Consider the following 27,268-nt stretch of genomic DNA (forward strand, 5'->3'; position numbering starts at 1 on the left):
GATACTGTTTAGAAGAGCCTTTAATTGTGCAGATTTTCTGCAGCGCTGCTCTATCGGGATCTGGTTTCACACACACTGATCATGATCCCTGCGGACCTCCTGCAGGAAGCTGCTGTCAGGCCCAGGAACAGATACTGTGTTCGTCTGCAGCTTCTTCGCTTAATTAACGTCACAACTTTAACTCGTTAACTGATGCTCACACCTCGGTTGCTGGACATTACTTACTTTACAAGTTGCACTTAAATAACTTTGTGTTGTGTGTATATCTATTAGAAATCCATTAGAAATATAATTAACGTCTCATAAGGAGGCTGTGTGTTTCATGTAATTCCATGAAATTCATCAACATGTGTAACTCTGTTTATTTAGAGTATTTTGGAGTAATGTTTCAGAACAGCAGCAAATGTTTTGTAGAGTGACTGTCTGCTTTCAATTCTATCTAACATGCATATTATTGAACAGATATGCAGCATACTCCGCAGAGGAAATTTGGAAATGTGCAGAGAACAAAAAGTTTTTTGTGTCTTTATGAATCTCAGTTGGAGAAAGAGTTTTTATTTGACCAGGGGGCAAATATGATAACTTTACACTTCTTTCTGTTCTTCTTTTCATACAAACTAAAATGAAATGAACATTAAATAAGCTACATTTTTCCATCGTTTTCATTCTTCTTTTATTTTTGTTTAAAAAATTAATTTAAAAAAATACTTTCTACAACATATTTTGCATAAACACACTACAAAAACACAAAATCTTACCAAGTATTTTTGGTCTAGTTTCTAGTGCAAATATCTTAGTACACTTAAAATAAGACAAAACTAACTTACAAGTAAGTCTTCAACAAGATATAGGAGCTTATGTAAGTCAATTATTCCTTAATATTGATGGAAAAAGTGCAAGACTAATTCAAGATGTTATAAGTGAAATAATCTTCCAGTGGAACTATTACTTTTTAAAAATAAATATTAAGGAATTATTGACCTAAAACGAGCTCCTATATCTTGGTGAAGAGATTCTTGTAAGTTAGTTTTGTCTTAATTTAAGTTTGCAAAGATATTTCCACTAGAAACTAGACAATGAACACTTTGTAAGATTTTGTCATTTTGCATAAACATCCACGCCTCGTGTGTGTTTGCTCTTCCCGTCTTTCTACTGCGATCTTTTCTCTGATTTGTTCCCGTTCCCGCCGTACATCCCCCACTCCCTCTTCCTCTCAGTCATCCCTCCATCCCTCCATCCGCTCCCCCTCTCCCCGCCTGCATTTCCAAACACAGATGGTGCCAAACCAGACGGGCAACCCAGCCAGGTTAGACTTGGCGACTGAATATAAAGTGTGTGTGCGTGCGGGCGTGGGCATGTGTGTGTGTGTGTGTGTGTGAGCTCTGGCTCCTTGTGTTGTTGCAGCTAATGGGAGCCAGCTGTGGTTCACTCAGAGCTCGCTGCTAACGGGCAACACAACCTTACATCTGCGGAGGACATGAACTGAGCCACCAGAAGCTGACCTGTCACCTTTAGAGATTCACAGAGACTTTAAGGAATCAAACCGGCTCACTAATTATGACTCTCAGCTACACTTGGAGTTTAAAAAAAAAGTCACAATAGCATCCCAGTGGGAAATCAGTGGATTGACTTTCTTTGTCAGCTTTAAAGAAATACAATTAACCAATTTTTCTCAAAAAAACAACAAAGACTTGTAACTAATATCTTCCATTGAGCCAGAGATTTATTAATCTGTCTTAAAATCACTCTATTAAATAGTCCAACTTGTTATTTTGCTTATGATTCCTGTGGTTTTTCATGTTTTCAGAGGAAAAATGTTTTTCATTCCTTAAAGAAAATAAGAGCCGGGGGAAAGGAATGTGATGATCACGGCTGTTTGTCTCTGAGACGTGACACAAAATCTGCTTCTGCTGAATTTAATGGACGACGGTGGAAACCATAGGAAGTAAAACATGATCAATTTAAATATTTACATGTTTTCAACTTCTTTTAGTGCCTTTTTAAAAATCCGCTTCTGGCAACATTTTTGTTTTTCTTTGAGTGGATTAAGGTTGGATTCATGTGAAGCTGCACCAAATGCATTCCCAAAGTTTTTTAATGTCATAAAATCACTCAAATTTAACAGCTTTTTAAAAACAAGGTGTTGAAGTTAAATAGTGGAGCATGTAAAGCTGATTGCTCATCAACCACCAAGAATCTCAAACTTTGCTTCAAAATTAATTCAAGTACATGCAGAGGTACTTACTGGAAAATTTGGTATCAATTATTCCCAAGGTAAATACAATGAAATGTACTGGGATGCATCTCTAATGACACCAGGAGCCAATAGATTAACTATTTTTGATTGTTTTGTGTTTTAATATCAACTAATATCAACAGCACAATCTAATAAAAATGCATTTATCTGCATGTTGTACTTTCAAACCATGCAGCTGCATGTTCACTAAATGCTAACTATATTAAAAAAAATATTTATTATTGAGTGCATGGAAGATGTAATGAAACACATGATCTGTAGCGTACATGGAAGGCAGCCATATTGGATTTTCATAATGTCGGGAATAAGCCTCTGACTTTTTCCTATCAGAATTCCAACGCTTAGGAACATTTCTGTTATCTTTCAACTACAAACTGAAAGTTTCCCCTTCTGAGTAAAAATGGAGTGCTTTGTCAAACTAACATTAGTGAAGCAAGAAGTAAATGTTTTACAGTGCATCCAGTGAGTTTTCTGGAGAATGCAACTGTTAAACTTTTCTTACACAAATCAAAAAAGAAAAACTACACAAATATGGGAAAAAAACGTACAAAACAAAAATAGACAAACAATATTTAAATTCCTGTCAATGACAACAACACAAAGTTGAGACCGAAAAAAGTCTAGAAGCACAAGACTAATATACTTTCACTTTTACGTCAGGCACTTTTTTTCGACAAGCGTGTCTTAAATATTTTAAAGAAAATGCCGTTTCGGAAGCTGAAATATCAAGGTGCACTTCTACACTGTAGCTGTTAGCTTCTATTGTAGCGCCAAGATGGCTTTCACCGTGTGTGTTAATGCATATTGAGGTTTATTTGATGTTTGAACTATTAAAATGGGCAGTTATATGTGTTTTAGAGGGAGTCTCAAGTATTTGTAGATTTCAGCTATTAGCGGCTGGTTGTGGTTCTTAACTCCCACATGTACCGGGGGTCCACCATACTTCTTCTGTTGCTGTTTTTTATGTGACATAGCACAACAAACTATAAAGTTACAAACTGTGTGTAGTAATGTGTATCAAGCCGGATCTACTTGGAGTATTTGGTATTTATTGAGGTGGTACCGGCTGTAAAAAGAGAACGACTGATTCTGCATTTTCACTGAAGCATCAAGATAAAGAGGCTTTAATAGACCATCTGTTGCAAATAAAGTCCAAGGCAGATTCAGAGAGGAAAGACTTGGATTTGAGTGTGTATGCACGGTGTGTCTGCAGTGTGACACAAACTGCAAAATAAACCTGAAGCAGAGGCTGAAGGGAGGCGTAAAGACAGATTTGTGGTTAGAGTGAGTGGGTGGTGGAGGGGCAGACCCAAAATGAGAAGCTCAACATTGTTTATCAACGTCTCATTAAATTTGAGAAACTTTCTAAAGTTTAAACTGTGAGCTGACTACTGAGAGTTGTTCACTTTGCCCTGATAATAAAACTAAAGGAAATCACTTTCACGTAATTTTCTGGTTTATTATGTTTGTAGGAGTTGGGTTTTAAATTTGTTTTAAACCTAATATAAGATTATGAGATATGAATGTTGCATAGAAATGATGGATTTATGCTTAAGCAAATTTCCAAAAGCCTGATTTCTTTTATTGTTTTAATGACCATAAACGCTCCTTTCAGTTTCCTTTTTCTTCTTTTCATGTCACACAGAGGCTGAGACAACCATCACTTTTTACCACTCGTTTCTCCTACTACTCTCCATTAGTTTTTCTTCTGCTATTATTTGACATTTTCTGCCTTTTTTCTTACCATGGAAGGAACATTGAACTCAGTTCTTCTGTGTTTAACTATAGTTGTGTTTCAGGTAACTTGATATTTCAAAAATAAATGTGTAAAAATGGAAACATTTTAGAAAAAATTCTAGCTTTTCTATAAAGTTTTGCCGCCTGGATGAGGTGTGTTTTTTTTTATGACTGTGTCAAAATTGGTTTACTTTGTAAAAATGCAATGGAAACTTTTTCCACATCATGCAAGAAGAAGACGACAGGAAGTAGTTAGAGGATCATGTTTTTTAATGTCTTATCGTGTGAACAAACTTATTCACATTATTTTAATTTAATTTCTTATTTAATAGAAACATTGCAATTGCAAAATTGTGTTTTATTTTGACAATAGCAGAATATTGACAAAGTTTTGCACATGTTTGTAATGGAAACGCAGCTAATGTGTCGATTCTGGACAAAGGAGAAACTGCTGCCATTAACTTTATACAGTATTTGTTAAATTTATGGAAAGTACTTCTGGTTCAATGTGTCGGTGTCTTCCTTGGTCTGGTTTCTGTCCTCTCAACCAGTCAGCCGGTTCTGGTTCTGGTTCTTGTTCCTCTCCACTGTTACTACATGGTTGCTAAGGATCAGATATTGATGCAGTGTATAAATATAAAGTGGAAGTGAAACTAAAAATGAAGTAGGAATTTGTACTCAGTCTGGTTTACTCTAGATAACAAACTGGATTCAGAAGTTACTTAATGAAATTAAAATCCACTTTTGTGTAATTTATCTTGCACAACTGCAAAAATGAAACATTAATGAGAGAAAATTTAAGGTTTTTTATTTGCCATTTGTGCTTTAAGTGTACAATTCAGGGACACTAAACTTTTTATACAGTTATCTTAGTTATAACAGTTCTGAAAACAAAATGTACAAAAATATAAAATATAAAAGTGGTGCAACTTTAAAAACAAATGATGGAAAAATGTAAAGGGTAAATGATAAGGTATCACTTACAATCGATGGTTTAGATCAAAAGCAGATATATGTGTTAGAATGGACTAGTCAAAGCCCAGATCTAAGTGAAAGTGACAATCTGTTAGAAAACTTGAAACTTGTTTGCATACGCTCTCCTTCCAATCTGACTGATGTTGAGATGTTTAGTGGAGAACAATGAGCAACTCCCCAAAGGAGCAGCAGCTGTAGTGAAAGGGGGATCTATAAACGACAGTCAGGGGGAATCTCAAAGAAAAACACAGAAATCTGTGGTTGAAATGTGACAGAAAGTGAAACAGTTCAAAGGGCACGAATGCTTTTACAAAGCGCAGTATACAGAAAGGTTAGCGCAAAATACAGCAGGAATCTAATGTCCTTCCACCGGCTCCCTGTAGGTCAATAGGCTTCAAAATACTTTTATTAATCTATAAATCCCTGAACCAAAATAAATTAAATTTGTTTAATTTTTTTTTTTTCAAAAAATTGTGTAAAATCAACTTTTTTGAACTTTTTCATGCTGTAATGTTATTCCTTCTAAACCCACCTGGAGTGCTGCCTTGGTTATTTCATGCATTTTTGAGAAATCCTTTAATCTCCATGGCAACCATTCACCTGTGCAAAACTCCTGGTTGGACCTAGCTCCGCCTTCCTCCTCAAGCTTCAGAGCTTCCGTTTCACAGAGCACTTCTGCCCCTCAACTCCCTCACTCAGCTCCTTCAGACTAGCCAGCAGCAATTAGCAAACACCAGATGGAACTGAGCATCTGCTCAGCTCTCTATAGGAGCTACTTCTCAGTGCAACGCTGGTAAAGCATTGTTAAAGAGTTAATAGAGGAGCCATGTTGTGATGACTTCCTGAAGGTGGAGCTTCAGACAGAGCAGGAGTTTATAATGAGACAGAGATCAAATTTCAAAGTGTTGAATTACGAAGTTAAATTTCCTTTAAGTAACTTTTTATCTCAGTGGAAGGAAACACAATTACTTGATTGTGCTATAAAATTATTCTGGTGGTGGCTGGAAAACACAAAATACTGCCTTATTAAAGATCAGCTGTTGTCGTAGCAACCTTCCAGACCTCTCGGGTCTTCTGGTTCTGCTCTGAATTAGAACCAGAGCTAAAGATGGAGAAGCAGCATTCAGCTTCTGTGCACCACAAATCTGGAACAAACATCCAGAAAACTGCAAAACAGCTGAAACACCGAGTTCCTTTGAGTCCAGAGTAAAAATCCAGCTGTTTAAAGCTGCTTCTGATTAATAATAACTGGAACATTGATCACTGATATATAATTGGATATACTGTATATTGATGATTTTCATGATGGTGTGAGACAAAATGTAATGTTTGTTGCTTGTTTCATAGTTGGTGATGTTTTCATGATATTAAGCACTTTGAACTGCCTTGTTGATGAAATGTGCTACACAGAGAAACTTGACAGAATTAGTAGAAGGGATTCTTTGGTTCACATGCTCAGCAGCTCACAGGTGAAGCTGTAAATAATGATAAAATTAGTCAACGTGGAAAATAGGATCTGTGCTGTTATTTATTCCTCCTCCTATCCCATCGGCCAGATCAAGAAAATGAGATCAAATTACGGCTCATTCAGCTTGTTTTGTCAGATTTATTGCGTCCTTGCGGTTGGCAGTGATCTCAGTCGCTCTCAGAAACCCCCTAAAATCAAGTTTCAGGTTACACCTCTGCAGCCCTCTAATTTATTCATCAGCTCTAGGCCTGAAGGACTCTCCTGTCACAGCAACATCAAGCCTGTGTGTGTTTGCGGGCGAGGGTGCAGGATCACGTTTCCCTCTGAGCGGAAGTGACATCATCAAAGCCAGACCACTAATTGGTTCCCTCTGCGACTGCTGCTCTCCGTCTGTACATTTTCTCCTCTGGATGAGTGTGATGTGAGGCCTGCGTCCACAGCAGGGGGCAGCGGGTGTTTACTGGGCTTTAATGAGTCTTGTTTCGCTTAAATCCGTTAAAGTGAGTCTACCTCCGAGTCACCCAGACATCAATGCACCTAAACAATCTTTTCTCCACACCCAAACACTCACACACACACACACACCCGCACGCACACACACTCCTCCTCCTCCCACGGCGTATCAGATTGCCTCCTTCAGGCCTTAAATCGATGACCACACCCTCTCCAACAATGCCCGGTCCCATCTGCTGGTCCCTGTTCATGATCTCTTTGTGTGACTCGCTGTCTTTGTGTTTGAGTAAATTTTGTGCACACATGATTGGAGGTGCTGAAAGTCAGACAGAAAACTGATTTCATCCCGGTGTGAAATCCAGCACTTGTGTGTCAGTTCTTGAGCTCCAGTAACTGTCTGCAAACTCGTCTCACCTGGACCTGAAGGTGTGTGTTCCTGTTTCTGTGGAGGCCAGAAGTACTGTTGAAGTACAGAGAAAGTACTTCAACATTTGTGCATTCTGGTCCTCTGTCAGCAGTGACGTTACAATTTGAATAAAGAATAAAGGGAAGGTCAGGAATGTTGGACCCCAACATCTGGAGCAAGATAATTGCTGTGTTTTCAGATCATTTTTCATGCAGCTTCTGTGCCGGTAGATGACGTAAAGGAAACTTTTTATTTGACTCATGTGTTACATTTGTCTCATAAATAAGATTTTGTTTACTTAACTTATTAACTTACAATTTTTGTTGATCAGCCTAGCAGAAGTAGCAGAAGTTATTTACTTACCAGTTTTTCTCCTTGTATACCAACATTTTTAATAGCTCAGTTAATTATTCTTATTTACTTAATGTAATGCCTACTCACCCAGTTAACTAATTAATAACTAGCCTACTGCGAAGGCACTAATGTGCGAAAACTGGAGCTAATTTTTCATTTAGCACTTTGAGGTTTTTGCTCATTTTTAAAACATTTAATGCACTTAGCTTAAACGAATGAATGGATGAGATATACAGAAAAATGCAACAATTACATGAACAACCAAGCAGGAGTGTTAATTAAACAAACACAAGCAAAAATTTACACATGTTACTTTGAGAACATTTTTATTGGCACTCCTCATGTTCTCCGACGAATTAATGACTGCATTGCTTTATTTTTTTGTAGCATCTATTCGGAATAGCTCCTTCTTTAAGTATAATAATTCATGCTTATTTCACAACAGCAGAAACAAAATTGAAAAAATGTAATAAAATCGACACCAAAAACATTCCAACCAGATCAGGAAACTGATGCTTGAGTTATCTGGGGGGGGGAAATGAAACAAAAAACAACTAGAGGACAATTTTAAAATATTTTGTGACTCAAAAAGTCCTTAAATCATTGATAGGACTCTCTGAAATGTCATTTATGCCATGCCCCTTAAACTAATTTGTTAATCATTGTCACGGCCTGTTGACTTATTTGTTTCAGTTTAACCATCTTCCCTTCCCTGGACTTTTTGTTCAGTAACTCTGCCTCCGCCATATGTCAGGATTTGCATATTATTTCCATGCACATGTAAAACCAAAGGGACTTTCACTTGTTGCATGGTTTGGCCTGTAAATGCTTTAAACCAGAAGCTAAAAACTCAGAGGGACCTGGGATGAATTCACTCAGCTCACAAATAGCCTAGTGATTCTATTAAATCAATTAATACAATAAGCAATAATTCAATTAATCGCATGATAAATTAAAACAGACTCATTCATTTCCATTTGCATGAGTTATTGTTTTTCTCTTTCTACCAAAAGCTGGATGACAAAAGTTTTAGGTCTGGTGTTTTGGTCTCAACTGCTCCTTTTTTTCTGGAGAGTAATTATTTTTACAGAGACTTCATGATTCATTTTATTTGTTGTTTTTGCTGTTTTGTTTATTTTATTTTGGATATTTAAAATGACTTCCAGTTCCACTGTTAAATGTTCATTAGAGTTTAAAGTTTGATGTGTTCTTGCATTACATGTTTATTACTTGACAATGGTCTCAAAACAACAATATTATCATTTATCGCGATAACTTCTGCGATAATTTATTATGGCAGCAAAATTGGTTTTGGTGACAAACCTGCTCACAAAGGGAACTTTAATCATCATCAGACAACAGAACAAAAATAACTGGAGAAAGTTTTTACTCTGGACATAAACACAAGTCAACTTGAACAAAATGTGTCCAATAAGATGCTCCTCTTTGTTCTCTACATGTTCTTGCACAGTCAGATTTAAAGACGTCCTGTGATGTGATGTGATGTTTTTGCCTTTTTTCTTCCTTCAAATGCAACAACAACATTTTAGTCATCATCTCAGATGACCCAGGAGTCACTGTATGTCATGTGACGCTGCGTGGGTGTTTGTTGCATGATATTCTGCAGTCTTCGTAATTACATGGTGCGAATAGACAAGAAGAGAGAGTGATCATAAGAAAGGAGACCACTGTGCTGTTGTTCTTTTGTTGTTTTACCAGATGTGTGTGTGTGTGTGTATGTGTGTGTGTGTGTTTGCTTTGAAAGAGAGAAGTATAAGGATGTTTGGTTGGATTCAATCTGGGATCCGGAGCAGAAGGCTTAATAACGTTTTGATCTCCACCTGCTGCCGCCACAGCTGCTGCAAACACACAAACACACACACACACACACACAGCACATGACTGCTGGACATTTCTGAATAATCTGGACTTTCCCTGTAAAACACACAGAAAAGTATTCATTAATCAGCCAAAACTAAAACCAAACTAAGTTGAACTTATAGGACAACTAGCTGGATGAGTCCCAGGACAGCATCGACTTGTCTGCAGTTTCTCTCGTTTGTTGATATTCAGCTAATGTCGAAAAAACATGATTTCGCAATTGCTGTATTTTCATTAAACAGGAAATTAAAATCAGGCATTAATAACTTTGTTCACATGACAAATTGTCTAAAAACATGCACCACTAATTATAAGCAGAACTTAACATGCACTTAGAAATCCAGAGTCAAGTGAATTTATTGCTAATCTCCTGCAAAGTGACTGACAGACTAAAGCTTGAATCTGCTATTTTTATGAGTCAAACTGTGACTGATGTTAAATTAATTTATGAGTCATTGCTTGTGCTTTTTTATCATCATTCTCATCTGAAAGGAATGTTGAGTGTTTATCTAATCTGAGATAAATCATAGTATAATTTATTATCCAACGTGTAGCTCAGCGTAGGTGCAATTTGGAGTTGTGGGTGCTTTTGTAAAGCTAGGATCTTTGAATATACTTGAAGTCTAAGGCCAAGAGTTTAGTGTCATCTAGAAAACACTCCTTCTACAGGACCCTGATATTGTTCCATCATGATAACTGACCAACTTATTCTGAAATGTTTTAGTAACAATACAAAATGGATAAAGATCAAACCTATGACTTTATGTTTAAAGTTAACTAACCAACATCTAATCTGCAATAGTTCATTTCAAACCCAGCTTTTATGGTGGGATACCATAAATTTTTTTCAGTTTTCTTATAAAGGAAACTGAAGAATGAATGAAGAATTTGACACTGAATCCATTAGTTTAGGTTTCTCTGCACATCTTGTTGTATTTGTGTTTGTGCTATGAATATCTGAAAACATTAGTACTTTTTCTCACTAGAACGAACAGTTTCTGTTTGTGTAAAACTGAATTCTTCACCTCGTCTGCTTGTGCTACGTTCGCTCCTTTATTCTTCCAGCTTCTGTTTGATTCGCTCTGACAACATAATGTCCAAGGCACATCTATGTTCAGAGCATCAGAGGAGTTATTATGTCTTTGTTGCAGGATGTGAAAGGACCGCCATGTGTGCCATGGAAGTACAACATGAATCAGAAGTGATTAATGTGAAATGCACTTCAGTGAGTTATTGTCCTGGCAGCGTTCCCGACACAGTTTTACTGGAAAAACCTCTTCTGTTATGAGAATCCAGCGATAGCCTTTGACAGCTAACTGAAAGACAGAAGGAAAAAGAGAAAGGAAGAAAAAGAAAGAAAGAGAACGAAAGACTGGATGCTGACTCAGACACGCATTTATTGGGTGAATTACACAGACACACACTTTTCCAGCCAGTGTTTAAAGCTCATCTTTAATCTCTCTCTCTCTGACACACACACACACACACACTGATGCTGGTGTGAGTCTTTGTAATGGAGTCAAACAGCTTCGCAGTCACTCTGATGACTCTCTCTGATGTAACATTCCTCTGGATAATAACATAATTATAGCGCGAAATCATGGTACGCCTCCAGCCTCAGACATTGCATGTGCACGCCCACACACACACACACACACACGCCCGCAAACACCCATAAGAGGTATCTTTGTGGACGTCTGTAGTCTTCCTGTCATGCATTGAAACATTTTTTAAATTTTAATCAAAACCTTTGACAAAAAGGCTGTGGACCTGAATATGAACATACATTTAGGTGTTTATTTACGGTGCATTCCATTTACCTCTAAAGTACAAATTTCACCTGGGAATAACATCAAGTCAAACTTTTCTGTTTCACCTCAAAGTTTAACCTGTGCAACTTGAGCGCTTCCGGTAAAGACACATACTTGGAAAAAACCTCAATGACAATGTAGGTCAGGTGACCTTTCAAATTAAAGCCCAAACTCTGTTCTTTCCAACAGTGTAAGTATCACTGCTCTAAGTGCAACTTATCAAACCAGCAGCCGGAGAAGAGAAAAAGATTAGGCTTATTTCATGTCTTACCTCTGCTGTTTTATGGCTGTAATCTATGCTACAATAAATATTTCCTGTAATCCATTATCCATGCGTCACATTGAAGTGATTCCTGACTGTTTTCAGCGATTTTTGTCTGCAGGATCCAGGTTTAGTTGAAGTTCGAATGCATATGTGAATGCTAAGTGGACCGTAGACCACTCCAAAAACAGGAAGTGGATTATAGCGCGGGGCATTCTGGGTAAATAGAACAAAAACAAACATGAGAGCCTAGCACTAGTGGGAGAAAATGTTTGTGGTGTTTTACCAAACATGAAGCAGAAATCCTGCAGTCGCTAAAATCCGATGCAACTCCGTTTTTGTTTATAAGGAAGTTTTGCTCAGTGTCTTCTTCAGAGGTTTTCATTTTGTTTCCTTCAGTGGTTCTTGGTTCAGCGCCCCCACAGGTGAGGAGGGGAACAGGTTTTTAAAAGGTTTTGGACTGTTTGACACAAGAGTGAAAGTGAACTACAGCAGCTGAAACTGTGACAAATGTTGCAGCTTTTCTACAGGACTATCAGGTCTGAAGACGGCCTTAGTGTTGATCTGAATGTGTGTTTGTCAGTGTGCAGAGCAGGACAGGCAAACTGCCACAACTCACAAGGCTAAGAAACAGACAGAGAGCCATTGTGTTTGCACACCTCGTGGGCACTGGCCTGTCTGTGTGTGTGCAATGACGGTGATTGTGCTGACTTTATGGTTGGTATTTTGCTGAATGAAAGGCTATTTGCCAACAGATCCCAGTGAATCTGCGTCACACATACACACCCACACACACAGCGTCTAGGAAGTCCTGAAAATAGCACAAAGCTCAGCGAACGCATCAGAGTACACTGTTCTACGCTGATGTCCAGTTTAAATACAAGAAAATGGGATTAGGCAGGAACTTCACCCTGAACATGAGCCACAACGATGTGATCTAAATGCCTAAAGCAGAAAATCAGGATGATGAGGATGATGTGGTCATAGTGGCATAAGTGGGAAAAGTGGGAGGACAAACTTAGGAGTTGAATCTAAAAGAAAATACTATTCTCCTCATATCTTCATCCTAACGTCGGCATAAGAATAGTGTTACACTTTTTAGCTTTATTGTCTGCATTGTTTGAATTTATGCTTGCAATAGTTGTACCTGCCATTTAGCTTTTTATTTGTTGCAATAGTTGGAGAATTGAAACAGCTTCTAAGCATGACACTGCCACCACCATGCCTGACAGATGCTACATGGTTTTGTTTTGTTTTTTTGCTTTGAGTCCTCCACACATACTTCAAACATACGTGTACAATTTATGCCTAAAGTAAGAAACCACTAAATGCCATGCAGTATACAAAAAAAATGTTTGCTGACAGAGAATGGGTATTTTATTTTAAAAGAGTTTTGTAAATCAGTGTGTGGAGTAATTTATGGAATGGATTGGATGATGAGCTTAAATAAAGTACAAATATAAACCAGCTTAAAAATTGTTCAAAAGAAGCTTATTAGGAAATATATTATATAGGATACTTGTCTCAAAGACCAAAAATGCAATTGCTGGTATGAAAAATGTATAAATGATTGTATATTTCAGGATGATAATGTGAGGTTTATGCGTCATTTGATATGGAATAATTTAAGAGTTTATGTTTGTAAGTTGATGAGTATGAGAGGGGCAGGAAATCATAAGGTCTTATATCTTCTACGTGCTCCTTCTTGAACAAATTATGTAAAATTGCATGTCAATGGATATGATCATTTGTTTTTTTTAATTTTTTCCTGTTTTTAATTTTTGCTATTCGAAATAAATAAATAAAAACCAGTTAACAAACCAGTTTGAATGAATTCTAGTGATTCTCCCTAAAGAGGCGTCAAATATTCAGCAAGAATTTTGCCAGAAGCAAAATCATGTCTAGAGTAAAAATAGATGTAGTGTAACTTTGTTTGATGTTTTATCAATTAAAGCCCAAAATGAATACAGACTTGAAGTGCATGATGAGTGAATATGAACTTCAGATAACTAAGCTTTGATGGATTCACGTGGATTTTTCATTTAGTTCTGTAGGAAGTGGATAAAACGTAAATGAATTCATTGTATGAAGGTCATTGAGTTCACTTGAAGCTGTAAACCTGAGTGAGCGGCCCGAATATTCAAATAGGTGCAGAATTTTTTCAAAACCAAAAAGAACAGCGGAGCTTTTGCCTTCGATTTCACTCGACTTGTTTTTCTTTCTGTGCTGCAGTGTGTGAGAACTCCAACGTCTTCGTATGTTTCTCTCAGCAAATGGAGATGTGGGGGTTGACATGGTTCTCTCAGAGGAGGAAGTCTGTGGTTGGGCCGTTTCTACATATTTTCCCCTTATGAGCACACACACACACATTCACCCACACACACCACACACACACACACACACGCCCACCTCCACACACACACACCCCTACACATGAACGCATTTTCCTTGTCAGAGCAAATGAAGCTTTCCTTTAAAAGCATCGTTCAGCCTCACAGATGTGGAAGCCATTTCTCCTGCTTTTACACACACACACCCACACACACACACAGAAAAACATTCATTCGAATAAACACAAAACCCACAGTCTCTTGGGGTGCGGTCTCCCCTGCAACCCCGGTGCACTGTGGGTAGCTGTGGTAAAAGAGGTCCTGTGAGAGGCTGTCCAAAAATAGCCGGAGCTAAAATGCAGGAACGTAGAGTTCTTCTCATGCTGTGCATAAAAATCTGATAATCTGTGTTTGTGCGTGTTTTTCAGGAGGAGTGTTTGGTTTTGTTAATTCATTTTGAAATATGTGTTTACACAGATAAAAATATTATCTATAAACTGTTGAGGCCTGAGAAAAACTGAGCTGCTCTGTTACCGTTTGCAGATTTACGCTCAAATACATTTGCCATTTCTTATGCAACTTGTGTGTTTTGCTGACAGACTGTGTGGGTCTATTCTGGCAGGTTAGGACACAACGTGACTTTGAACTTATTTATGACTTCTTCTTGTGTCTAATCTTTATGCATGATGCTCAGATGTCAGCAGGACACTGAGCTGATCAGCCGTACTGCGTCCTCCATCTTATATCTGTTGTACAGTCACAGTAAATGCAGGGTTTCAACACATGACTGATCTGGGCCTTCTTGGTTTTAAAATTGCAGTTGACCCCTAGTATTTGAAGGCTTTAGGGACCACAGCTGACTACTAGCTAAACTCCGTCAATACTTTCTCTTTTAAACTGCCAGTAACTGCCAGTTTTAATAGTTTAAACACCAAATATAACCTAATATGCATTAGTACACACAGTGGAAACTGTTTTCGCACTAGCACAGAAGCTAATATCTGCCTCCACTCACAGCTAATCAGTATCAAGGAAAATAAATGCCACTCCTGCTTTGCAAAAGTCAGCTGATAGTGTGTCAAGTAACATTGTGCCAAAGTATTTCAACTTCCTAAGCCGTAATTTAAAAAATATATATTTTAATTACCCGCAAATAGGCCGATTTTCTGCAAATAATTTGGAGTTATGTTCCAACCACAAATCCATAAATACTGAACCGTGAACATGTGGTGGTCAACTGTATGTAAACTGGATCTGAAGTGTACAAAATCACAAACATTCTGAATTTTAATTATTTAAGTACAAACAAAGTCATATTAAATACATAAAAGCCTATCATATCTGCATGGACAGAGTGGGTAATGTTTTCTTACATGGCTGTTCGATACTTTGTGGTTGCCTGACTATTTCAGGCTCAAAGTTCAACAGTCAAATAATAATTAGCATAATTATTCAAAAACAACATGTTGAATTGAGTGGATCATCATCAGTGCAGACAGAGCATCTGCATGCTATAAGATTAATGAATGTTAACTTTGATTATTATTGAAACATTTGATTAGCGTTTACATGTTTAGTTGTGATCCTAACACTGAGGAAGTTCTCAGCATGTACAAAACATGCTGAAAACTTTGTATGCAGTGTAAATGGAAGGAAGGTGATTAATAGTGTGATGAAGGTATTAGAATATGTCCAAGACCAAAACAGAACTAAATACTTGAATATTTCTAATTAAGAAGGCAGTATTACATCTTATTTTGTTTTTAGATTCTCACAAAGGCAATTCATCATTAAAATCAGCTTCTAGCATCTTTTGGTGAGGTTTACTTTTCTAAATGCCTTTTTACTGTTTTTCTCTGTCTGTTCTTGACTAAATATTTTCACTGTGTTTTGCAAAATGTTGGGACACAGTTTGGTTGTTCTTACTGGAGCTGAGAAATTCAAGCAAATCCAAACAAAGAAATGGTTCTGTGACGGTGCAGATGTGTGTGGGGCTCCTCCTCCTCCTCATGTAAACACACACATACTGTATATTTACTTTGCTTTCCCTCTGGAATTGAGCCATAGAGTGAGTAACACAACCTGGAGAGCAAAGACAGACAAAGTCTGAACTGACCTCACAGCGCTGCTGAATCAACAAAAAAACACTTTATAAAAACGAAATCCATCATTATCTGAGTTTTTCCTCTTGCTGTCTTTATTTGATCCAGATGAAGACAAAACAAGGCAGCACAAGGTCAAAGAAGAGCAGCTGATTTTTTGTTTTTATATTTTTCTAAAATCTTCTGAAACCTGAGGCAACGCCACAGCTTTCCGTTTTTAACGAGCAGAGAAAAACCTGGAAACTGCGGATAGATTAATGCTCCATTTCTCTCCTTTCCTGGAGCAACGGTTGTAAAAAAAAAAAAAAAAAGCACCAACACAACATGTCTAAAATATTTAGTTGGAAATAAAATAGCTTGTTCTGGCTTGTTTGGTTTCCCACCAAACACGAGTCGGTTTGCAGCCCCCATATTTTACAGCCGCTTTGACAAGAGATTACTTAAATGAGTTTTCTAATGTTTTCTCAGACTTTCTCGGTTGTATACTTTCAGAAAATCTTTTCTCAGATTCTCTCAAATATCATAAACCCAAACAGGGACCAGAACCACAACCAGTGAAAACATGGTGTGGTGGAAGTCTGAGAGAAAAAAAATACAATTAAATTAAATGTGATATTTGAGTAGTGAATGGTCATTTATGTCCATAATTCATCAAAATATTGACCTGGAACTGTGAAAGTCACTTGATAACCAAATTGTTATACAAGCTGCAGTTCCTTTGACCACATAAATTCAAATTCAGAAAAAAAATATAAATTTGTTTAATGGAAACACGTCAGTTCTGGAAAAACTCATGTTTTTCAATAAAATGATTTTACTCGAGGAATACATTCAAAAAATTTCAATAGCTGTGTTCCGATTACAAATGTGTGCAAAACTGCTAATGCCAAAAAGAACATAATTTAGTGATTTCATTGCTTCTATTAAAAAAGAAACACAATTAAAATCACACATGAATACGTTTGTTTACGTGACAAGCTGCACCATCATCCCCCAACCACTTCCTGTCATCTTCTTCATCTCCTCCAGCAGTAGTAACATCCGGTTGATGATCATGTGACTCGTGATGTGATAAAAGTGTTTCCATTTCAGTTTTGCGAAATACACTGTCAATACGGCCGAAAAACCATCTCATCCTAGGGCACAAATGTTTTATCAAAAAACGAGTTCTTTTCAAAATTACTGTTTCCATTAAGCATATTTATTTTCATAATTCAAATTTGCACTTGCCCTTCTATGCACAGTGGACAACAATCTAAAAACCATTTTCTTGTGTTTCTTATGGGTTTTTATGTTACTAATGCACACAGACCACTGAAGTGGACACTAGTGAATCATACGATACATTATCAACTCTTGCACCTGCAAGAAAATGTTTGTGGGATCCAATATAGCAAACCGACGAAATAGCAACTCAGGAATATCCAGTCCCTGAATTGCCTCCAAAGTGCCTTACTTCTGATTTTAAGTTATTTTCCTGAGTTTGAGTATTTTTATTCACATTTAAAATACACAAATTACATGTGAAACTGGCAACATTTTCAAGCTGCTTGGTTGCTACACAGGATCAAAAATACTGAAATTTTCATCACCCAGAAAAAAGAGAATATTTAATTTTACTTTTGTGTTTATTTGTTTCAGTTTGTGGAGCAATGCAGGATTTGTTCATCATGGTGTTTCAGATGTGATGCAGCGTCAACTAACAGGAGTCTGTGTCTCTGTCTTCTCAGGTCTATTTAAAGGCGCCTATGATCCTGAATGGGGTTTGTGTGATCTGGAGAGGCTGGATTGACCTACAGCGGCTGGACGGGATGGGATATCTGGAGTATGATGATGAGCGAGCGCAGGTAGGTATGAGGGGCCGTTTAGGACAAAATTTACGTTTTGTCTCTCACACACTACCAAAAACTCTCGCATACTCCAAAAAAGTAGCCACGCACACTCCAAAAAATTACGTTTTGTCTCTCACACACTACCAAAAACTCTCGCATACTCCAAAAAAGTAGCCACGCACACTCCAAAAAATTACGTTTTGTCTCTCACACACTACCAAAAACTCTCGCATACTCCAAAAAAATAGCCTCGCACACTCCAAAAAATTACGTTTTGTCCCTCACACACTACCAAAAACTCACGCATACTCCAAAAAAATAGCCTCGCATACTCAAAAAATTACGTTTTGTCTCTCACACACTACCAAAAACTCTCGCATACTCAAAAAAATTACATTTTGTCTCTCACACACTACCAAAAACTCACGCATACTCAAAAAAATAGCCACGCACACTCAAAAATTACTCACGCACATTCAAAAAATACTCAAATTGCGTATACACACACTACTAAAATGTCACACACACACACACAAACGTTAACTTTCTCGCTCACATACACTACTATCAGCTCGCTCACATACACTGTACTAACAGCTCGCACATTCACAAACGTTAACTTTCTCGCTCACATACACTACTACCAGCTCGCGCACATACACACAAACGTTAACTTTCTCGCACACATACACTGCTAACAGCTCGCACATTCACAAACGTTAACTTTCTCGCACACATACACTGCTAACAGCTCGCACACACACAGACGTTTATCTCTCACATACACAAGACTAAAGTTGAACACACACACAGTACTAAGACTCGTTTTATGTATGTGTGAGAGCGAGACTTTTTATGAATGTGTGAGAGCGAGAATCTTTTTGAATGTGTGAGAGCGACACTCTTTTTGAATGTGTGAGAGTTGTCACGGAAGAGGCGGGGCATAATTTTTGGATCAAACTGCGCATGCGTAGATCCTAAACTATAAGTTTCGATTGTTGACTCACTGTATGTTCTATTACTTAGTATATTTGTGCTTTTAAATATATATAGAACGTTTAACTTTCTTGTAGATTAAATGTGCTATAGAAATAAATGAATCTGATTGATTGATTAAAAATAGCAAAATTGCTGTAGTACAATCTGTCCACTGGGAATTTTGCTATTTTTAATCAATCAATCAGATTCATTTATTTCTATAGCACATTTAATCTACAAGAAAGTTAAACGTTCTATATATATTTAAAAGCACAAATATACTAAGTAATAGAACATACAGTGAGTCAACAATCGAAACTTATAGTTTAGGATCTACGCATGCGCAGTTTGATCCAAAAATTATGCCCCGCCTCTTCCGTGACAACTCTCACACATTCAAAAAGAGTGTCGCTCTCACACATTCAAAAAGATTCTCGCTCTCACACATTCATAAAGAGTGTCGCTCTCACACATTCATAAAAAGTCTCGCTCTCACACATACATAAAACGAGTCTTAGTACTGTGTGTGTGTTCAACTTTAGTCTTGTGTATGTGAGAGATAAACGTCTGTGTGTGTGCGAGCTGTTAGCAGTGTATGTGTGCGAGAAAGTTAACGTTTGTGAATGTGCGAGCTGTTAGCAGTGTATGTGTGCGAGAAAGTTAACGTTTGTGTGTATGTGCGCGAGCTGGTAGTAGTGTATGTGAGCGAGAAAGTTAACGTTTGTGAATGTGCGAGCTGTTAGTACAGTGTATGTGAGCGAGCTGATAGTAGTGTATGTGAGCGAGAAAGTTAACGTTTGTGTGTGTGTGTGTGACATTTTAGTAGTGTGTGTATACGCAATTTGAGTATTTTTTGAATGTGCGTGAGTAATTTTTGAGTGTGCGTGGCTATTTTTTTGAGTATGCGTGAGTTTTTGGTAGTGTGTGAGAGACAAAATGTAATTTTTTTGAGTATGCGAGAGTTTTTGGTAGTGTGTGAGAGACAAAACGTAATTTTTTGAGTATGCGAGGCTATTTTTTTGGAGTATGCGTGAGTTTTTGGTAGTGTGTGAGGGACAAAACGTAATTTTTTGGAGTATGCGAGGCTATTTTTTTGGAGTATGCGAGAGTTTTTGGTAGTGTGTGAGAGACAAAACGTAATTTTTTGGAGTGTGCGTGGCTACTTTTTTGGAGTATGCGAGAGTTTTTGGTAGTGTGTGAGAGACAAAACGTAATTTTTTGGAGTGTGCGTGGCTACTTTTTTGGAGTATGCGAGAGTTTTTGGTAGTGTGTGAGAGACAAAACGTAAATTTTGTCCTAAACGGCCCCTCATAGGTAGGAAACCCTCTCACTCACTTTTACCTTTTTCTGTCCCAGACCTCTGATTGTTTTGAAGTTTGATCACTACTTGTTGGTTTTTGTGTGCAGCAAGAGGACGCTTTGGCTCAGGCAGCATTTGAGGAAGCTCGGCGCAGAACCAGAGACTTTGAGGACAGAGACCGATCACACCGAGAGGATTTAGAGGTGAAGAGGGGTCTGTGTGTTTTCAGAGGTCTGGAGTCTCCCAAGACAAACAGAAATTAAAGAAACGTGTAAATTACTGTTGGATTTATATCCATGAATATTATATTTGTTTGTTGACTCACATCCGCCCATAACCACACCCAACAGAGAAGGCTCAGTAGTTATATGAAGGCTCAGTTATATGTATGTTTTACATCTTGTTTTGAATAACATGTAAAATACAGAAAGCTTGTTTCATTTGGAGTTAAATAAGATGAGCTTAGATTAAAAATCCCCTCTCGTCGTGTGTACTCTCATGAAGCTTGCTAATCTCTAGCAGAACTCTGGTCCATTTCATGTGTTCTGGCTGGGTTTGCAAGACTTTGACTAAAAATAATCTCATCTTTCATCAAGCTGTGAAAGCTTTGCAAAGGAACAACCTGTGAACGGTACAAACTCAGACTTTAATGCAAAAACAAAATTGAGATTTTCTGTGATAGACTATTACAAAAGTGCCTTATTTAAGTTATTTAAATATCAAAATCATGCATTCATCTATGATCACATGATAAAAGGTGCTCTGGTCACATGAAGGCAAGATTTTAATTTTTGGTCCACATCAACTGTGTAAAACTCGAGGCTCGCTGGCCAAATCCGGCCCACTCCCATCCTTCATATGGCCCTCTAGACTCAAGATGACCATAAATAGAAGCTTACGGTAACGGTTGTGCGCTTAAATATTACTTTGTCAGTCAAATCAAAGTAAGTTTTGACCGTATACTGCTAAATTATTTAAATTTGAAAAGAGTTTTATAAGTGCTTATCAAACCAAGAGGAAGGTAAAACATTCAACACCAGATAGACAATGATATGTGTTACAGAAAACAAACTGCGCTTCACCCTGAACCCAAAGTGAAATATGGTGGTGGCAGCATCATGCTGTGTGGAGATAGATGTACCCATATACAGAAAAATCCTGGATGTAAACTTGTTCATGTATTTTAATGTAATCTATATGAATTATGCACTACTTTGAGTTGACCTGTCGCATAAAATCCCACTAAAATACACTAAAGTGGCTGCAATGTGACAAAATGTGAAAATGTTTAAGGTGTGAATACTTTAGCAAGGTGCCTATATATGTGTACAGACAATAATAAAGCTACAGCACACCTTTCTTTGCTTAGCGCTTTGATGGCTCCGAGTTGTGTGATGTGTGCTTGTGTGCCTTAGCTTTATTTCATGAAATTATTCTTTTTTTTTTATTCCAAATTGTAGGTTTAGTGCATGATCAGTTTGACTATATAATCTCATTTAATTTTTTTGAACTATTGAATGACTGATTCAGTTTTTGTCAGATTCCCCAAAAGCCTGAGAAAGGAAAGTAGTGTATTATTAAAAAAAATTAAAAACATGTAAAAATTCAGATTCTTTTATTCAAAATTGTGAAACTTCATTTGTTTTGAAATATGAAGTGTTGCTAAAACTGTTATGTTGTACGATTTAAAAGGCACTCTGACTGCATATGATTACCTGAAGTCACCTCACTTTCCCAGCAAGGCTTTGGGGGGATCAGAGGCATCGATGCGAAGCTGACGCCCTTCGAATGAACACCAAATTGTTTATTTTTTAGGACCCTGTGGTTTCTAAAATCTGGGACTGATGACACACAGAAAGACAGACAGCCAGCAGAAAAGAACAGGGTCTGTGTCCTTCACTTCTCACCACCTATCACACTGTCATGCACTAAACCACCTTCTGTGTCTGCATGCGCGTGTGTGTGTGTGTGTGTGTGGGTGGGGGTGTGTGTGTGTGTGTGTGTGCGTGGGTGTGTGTGTGTGTGTGTGTGTGTGGGTGCCAAAGTGCCCTGTTCGTGTCTTTGCATTCATGTTTCTGTCCGTTATTTTCCATATGTGTGTGTTTGTATGTTTGCCTGTTTGTGTTTGCTGTTCAAATATGTGCATGCATTTATGTACGTATGTGTATAAAATGTGCTTTTTTATTATGTTGTAAATAATTAAATTTAGCTGAAAATGAGGCCATTTGATGAGAAACAATACTGCAGTTTTAAAGAAGGAAAGAAGTAAAGTTGCTCTCTGAAGGTCATCTTTCATCTGACTGATATCATGTTTCTCCCCTGAGGCTCAGAAAGAATAAGAAAACCTTTTTTCTTCTAACAAATCAATAAAACCAGCAGCATCACCTCCTAAAAAAATCTGCAGTGTGTCAAAAGCTTTAGATTTGGTGCAACAAATTGCTTGGATACACATTCAGCATCTAACAATGGAGAAAGTGTCCAAATCGAGGGTGAGTGCAATATGGCGTCATGCCGACATGCAGTAATTTAAGGTGACATTGAGCCAACATGGAGGTCAAGAGGAGGAAGACCTTCTGAAAAATATTAAATTACTCAAATAAAGATAGATGTTGCACTCTGACTGAGGTAAAACTAGTTCTGGTTTAGCTTGTGCAGCACAGGCTTGTCCTTTGTAGAGCCCAAAGGGTAAAGCTATTACTGGAGAAATGACAGAACGGCTCTCAGAGGTCTTCCTATTTACATCAGGGTTACTGGTGCCGTAAAGACAACGGTTGAAAATAAAACTTAACCCCAGGCTATTCCTTAGTGTTATAAACCTACACCTACTCCTACCCTGTGGCACTTGATTACATTACTTTGAGTGTGTGCAACATCAACTTCACCCACATAAAAAACACACCCTCTTTGCTTTCTTTGGGCTTAACAGGAAAAGTAGCAGCCAATCGAATGTATCCATTTTACAAGTCTGGCAGTAATACTGAATGGGTTTGGCTAGAGAAACCGCACAAAGAAGAAGTGATGAATAAAAGTTAATTATTGACTTAGCAACAGTGGTAATTAGCTTTAAACATAGGGTTTCGTTAATAAATCATATCACCATTTAAAACAGCTTTTTCTTTTTACTCATGTAACTTTGTCTCATATTGAAATTTGTTTGTTGATCTGAAACATTAATGTGCCAAAAAACAAAATGGAGAACAAATACTTTTCCCCACCATTGAGTTCGCCATGAACCCCTCTGTATACCAAAGTGTTTTATTGTGAAATATGAGATTATCTGAAGGTAATCCCAACTGTAAAGAACATAAACCCCAACACAGCAACAAATTCACAACAAAAGGAAAGTGTTGCACTGGCCCAGTCAAAGTCCAGACCTGGCTGAAATGATGTAGTGGGACTTCATGAAAGTTGTGAAAACAAATTAGCGCATCAAGGCAACACTGTAAAAAATCATCAACAATTAAGTGAACAACTGATAAAGTCATACAGAAAACAAATCAGCTAAAAATTGTTTGAGTTGTTGAAAAACTGGGGTACTTAATTTTTTCCCTGACCTTACCAACAGACATTAAGGGCACACAGCAGGCTAATGCGACCCATATCTGACTTTTTCATGGCAGTCTGAACGGACCAATTCCGATCTTTTCAGCCCCAGAAAGCCAGATGTGGTATTAAATCGGATACGTATCCAATCATTTTTCAATGTGGACGTCTCCTTTTTCTGACTTTTGTCCTGAGACATGAGTCATAGTTTTGGACCAGAAATAGCCAGAGGCGATTTCATACAATGTCTTAAAATTATAATTATGAAAGAAATCTGTATCACTAAAGCGCATCACATCACAATCCCACCACTTCTGGTTCCAACTGCACATTCAAACAAAGTTCTCTACAGACGTTGCAGTTGTGATTCCATTTTTCTTAGCTTCCTTCATCTTCTTTGATGATTGTGACGATACTGTCCAATTCTAGCTCCAATTGCTGAATAACTTTAAGATTGATTGACCATTATTTCTTCTGTAAACAGAGCTCAGACACTTTTTCACAAACCTCTGTTTGCGGTTGCACTTAATTTGTAATGTGATCGATCAGGCAAAAAAAGAAAACTCTGATCTGAGCATGGAGACCTGCTGTGTGAACGTAGCATAAGTTCACCCTGGACTCCTGTACACTAGTGTATTAGAGTGAGCCAATCAAGAACAAATACTGGTAAACACCATGCTTCTGCATTTTAAAGATTAATTCTTTGGTTTTGTTCAAATTTTTAAGTGTTTCAGCTTTTCTCTGTATCTTCATCTTTACTGATAAGTCCTTGCATTCTTGTTTTATTAGTTAACTTTATTAACTATTTGTGCTTACTTAGCAAGTGTGAGCACAGTAAAGGGTAAAGTACTGAATACACATCCTTGAGGAACTCCTGTGCTCAGTCTGACAGAGTACTTGGTCTTACTGGCTGCTATCTGTACTTTTTCTCACAGGAAAACCAAAATCGAGCTACAAAGTGAGAGATGTGGGATCATACTGTGAAAAGAAAATCAAGGAATCGTGGTGAAACTGTTTTTCGTCTTCAGAAGGGACAAGATGGTGTGCAGGGAATGTCTTATCGCTTCATCTATAGAGCAGTTGGAACAACAAGCAAACTGTAGATGGTGGTGGGAGTTTGGCTTTAATGTGTCCCATGACTCAGACATTCAAAGGCCTTCATTATAACAACAGTCAGCACCATAAGCCACTAGTCATAAGGAAGGTTATAGAAACTTTATCAGTGTCAGAAGAAGGGAACGAGAATCTTATATAACTTTAAGAAGGTTTAAATATTAATCTATTTTTGATTGTTGGTAGTTAAACATGCTGGGATTAATATGACATTTTTAAGCTAAAAACAGTAGAATCTCTGACATTAGAAAATCTACAGCTGGACACGGAAGAATTTAAATCTTAAATCAGATCAAGATTTGTTATCCAACATAATAAAATGAAGTAGATGGGTTCGGAGAGTGTTAGCCAGACGTTGCAGGAAGATTCTGCAGATCTGCTCTGAGTTTCTTCTTTGGGTGTGACTGACGAGTTTTGCTAAATAGTTGCACAGATTCGGCCTCTGCATTTCTGTGGTCTGCGCTCCACCTCGCTATGCGTCTCTGTTTCTCTGTGACTCTCTGTGTCTTGTTAGCGGCTGATCGAGTTATCTCTACTGTTTGCTATTCAAAGACAAAGTAACCCTTTCCATCAGAGGAAAGTCAAAGACAGGGAAGCAGATTTGCTTTCGACCAGAAAGGCAATAATTGATGTGGTCTTTATTTATTTTCTGCTTTCCTGTAACCAGCAGATTCCCATCAGCAGATAACATTTCATATGCAAATTTTTATTGAAACATCTGATGATATATCCTCTAGTGCTCATCACACCAACCAGAAAATCTCACTGATTACTGCCTCTACGTTTCCATTCCCAGAATTTTGAAATCTCAATTTTTCTTTTATGTCTAAGGATTGAATCAAGACTATATTGATAAAATAAACTTAATCGTTCTGTAGCTCAAAAATGTAGGTCAAACAAATTATAATGTTAACATTTCTCTTTGAAGTAGTTGGATTAATAAAATCTATGCAGAAAAATTAAGAGGTCAAGAAGTTCTTTGACTTTTTTTAGACTTGTAGTAAAATATTAACGTCTCTTTTGCTTACTAAAGCAGAAGTCTTGTCATTTCAGCAGATTTTACTTTTTTTTTTTTAATCTAAAAGCAGTGATGTTCCAATCAACCAAGGTCAGAAGGTAGCTGTCATAGTGATAGATGATGTAGCTATAGATTAAGATGAAAGCTTTTTAATTTCACTCTGTCCTCTTCAGTAAACGTTGCGTTGTTCTCGCTAAAATATTAAGCATCAAACTATTTAAACATTCAGCAGTCAGGTACCTAAAAGCTATTGGACCCCTGAAGTGTTGTAGATTTTCAATCCACATGAATATAATCAGATGTAAACAGACACACACACACACACATCCAAGTACTCTGCAGAAAGAGATTTGTCCATAAATGATGAGCTGGCACTGAAAGCATTAATATATCATTAGTATTGATCGCTATCAGACCCCCCCATACACACACACAAACACACACTCCAGTTCACAAACATATTCGAACGCTTTGCAGGTGCACAAACCTGCAGAAACAGCAAATCTACTCCGATCTCGTCACGATGCGCACACACATACATCCACAGGCTTTGAGTATTGAGCTGCGGTTAAGCAGCCCGTCGTGGCCCTGCAGGCTTCCATTTGTGTTCGGATCAATATGAGAAGCTCTCTCCGGCCCCGATGATTAGCACAGACCACTCCCTTCTTCACAAACACTCAGGCTCTCTGTGTCACATTTTAATAAAGCTTCACTAAACTCAGCAGACAAACACACGTCATTAGCTTCTACCTAATGGTTTTAGTATTTCTGCTTTCCATGAATCCTGGAGGGAAAAAAAAGAGAAGATCCCTGAAACCACCTTTCAAAACAGCAGACTTTCCAACACGAAAAATAACAGGAAATAGTTGAGTTGAATTATTGATGCACTTGACCAAAAACAAAAAAATACATAAACAGTACTTTTGAAATTTTACAACTTTTTTAAGCGTTAATTGGAGACAGAAACACAAGTTACAAACTATCCACATGGTTTTATTTTTCCAAATTCAGTTGGAAATGAGGTTTCCATTCTGTACAGATGTTTTTATTTTAGTTTTTAGACAGAGAGGTGTGCAGACATTACCTAGGTTTTCATCCTTCATTGAGTTTGACACTTTTTCCACTCATTTTCAGTTCATTAGCTGGAAGTTTAGAAGACAATCTAATTTTGTTTGTTCACCTAATGAACCCTTCAGGCATTTTAAAGTCATAAAGGTCCAATTTGTTCTTATTTGTTCACTTTATGTAAAAATTCAGATAATTAAATAAATCATAGATATAACACATTTTGACATTTATCAAATACAATTTTAGCTGCAAAAGAGAGAATAGAATAAAAACAAAACTTTTAAATGGTCAAATTCCTCTTTTACTTCAGTGGTCAAATAAATGTTTATTTCAGTTTTACTGCCCTTATTTTATTAATCCCTGCAGAAACAAACAGTAAC

At 37.5% G+C, this 27,268-nt stretch overlaps 1 protein-coding gene across 5 annotated transcripts in view; it reads left to right on the forward strand.

Annotated features, from left to right (window-relative positions):
- cbfb (core-binding factor subunit beta) overlaps nucleotides 1-27,268 on the forward strand; it is a 42,795-nt gene that overhangs the window by 12,515 nt on the left and 3,012 nt on the right. For 2 of the 5 annotated variants that reach the window (XM_032580570.1, XM_032580569.1), the window contains exons 4-6: nucleotides 17,767-17,883; nucleotides 20,254-20,349; nucleotides 21,962-22,031. In XM_032580570.1, coding sequence (XP_032436461.1) covers nucleotides 17,767-17,883; nucleotides 20,254-20,349; nucleotides 21,962-21,991 — 243 coding nt within the window. In that variant the 3' untranslated portion in view covers nucleotides 21,992-22,031. Of the gene's footprint in view, nucleotides 1-17,766; nucleotides 17,884-20,253; nucleotides 20,350-21,961; nucleotides 22,033-27,268 lie in introns of those variants that run through there. The other 3 variants (XM_032580568.1, XM_032580567.1, XM_032580571.1) reach the window with 2 other exon arrangements.

The sequence above is a fragment of the Xiphophorus hellerii genome, chromosome 2, assembly GCF_003331165.1.
Source record: "Xiphophorus hellerii strain 12219 chromosome 2, Xiphophorus_hellerii-4.1, whole genome shotgun sequence".
NCBI classification, from domain to species: domain Eukaryota; kingdom Metazoa; phylum Chordata; class Actinopteri; order Cyprinodontiformes; family Poeciliidae; genus Xiphophorus; species Xiphophorus hellerii.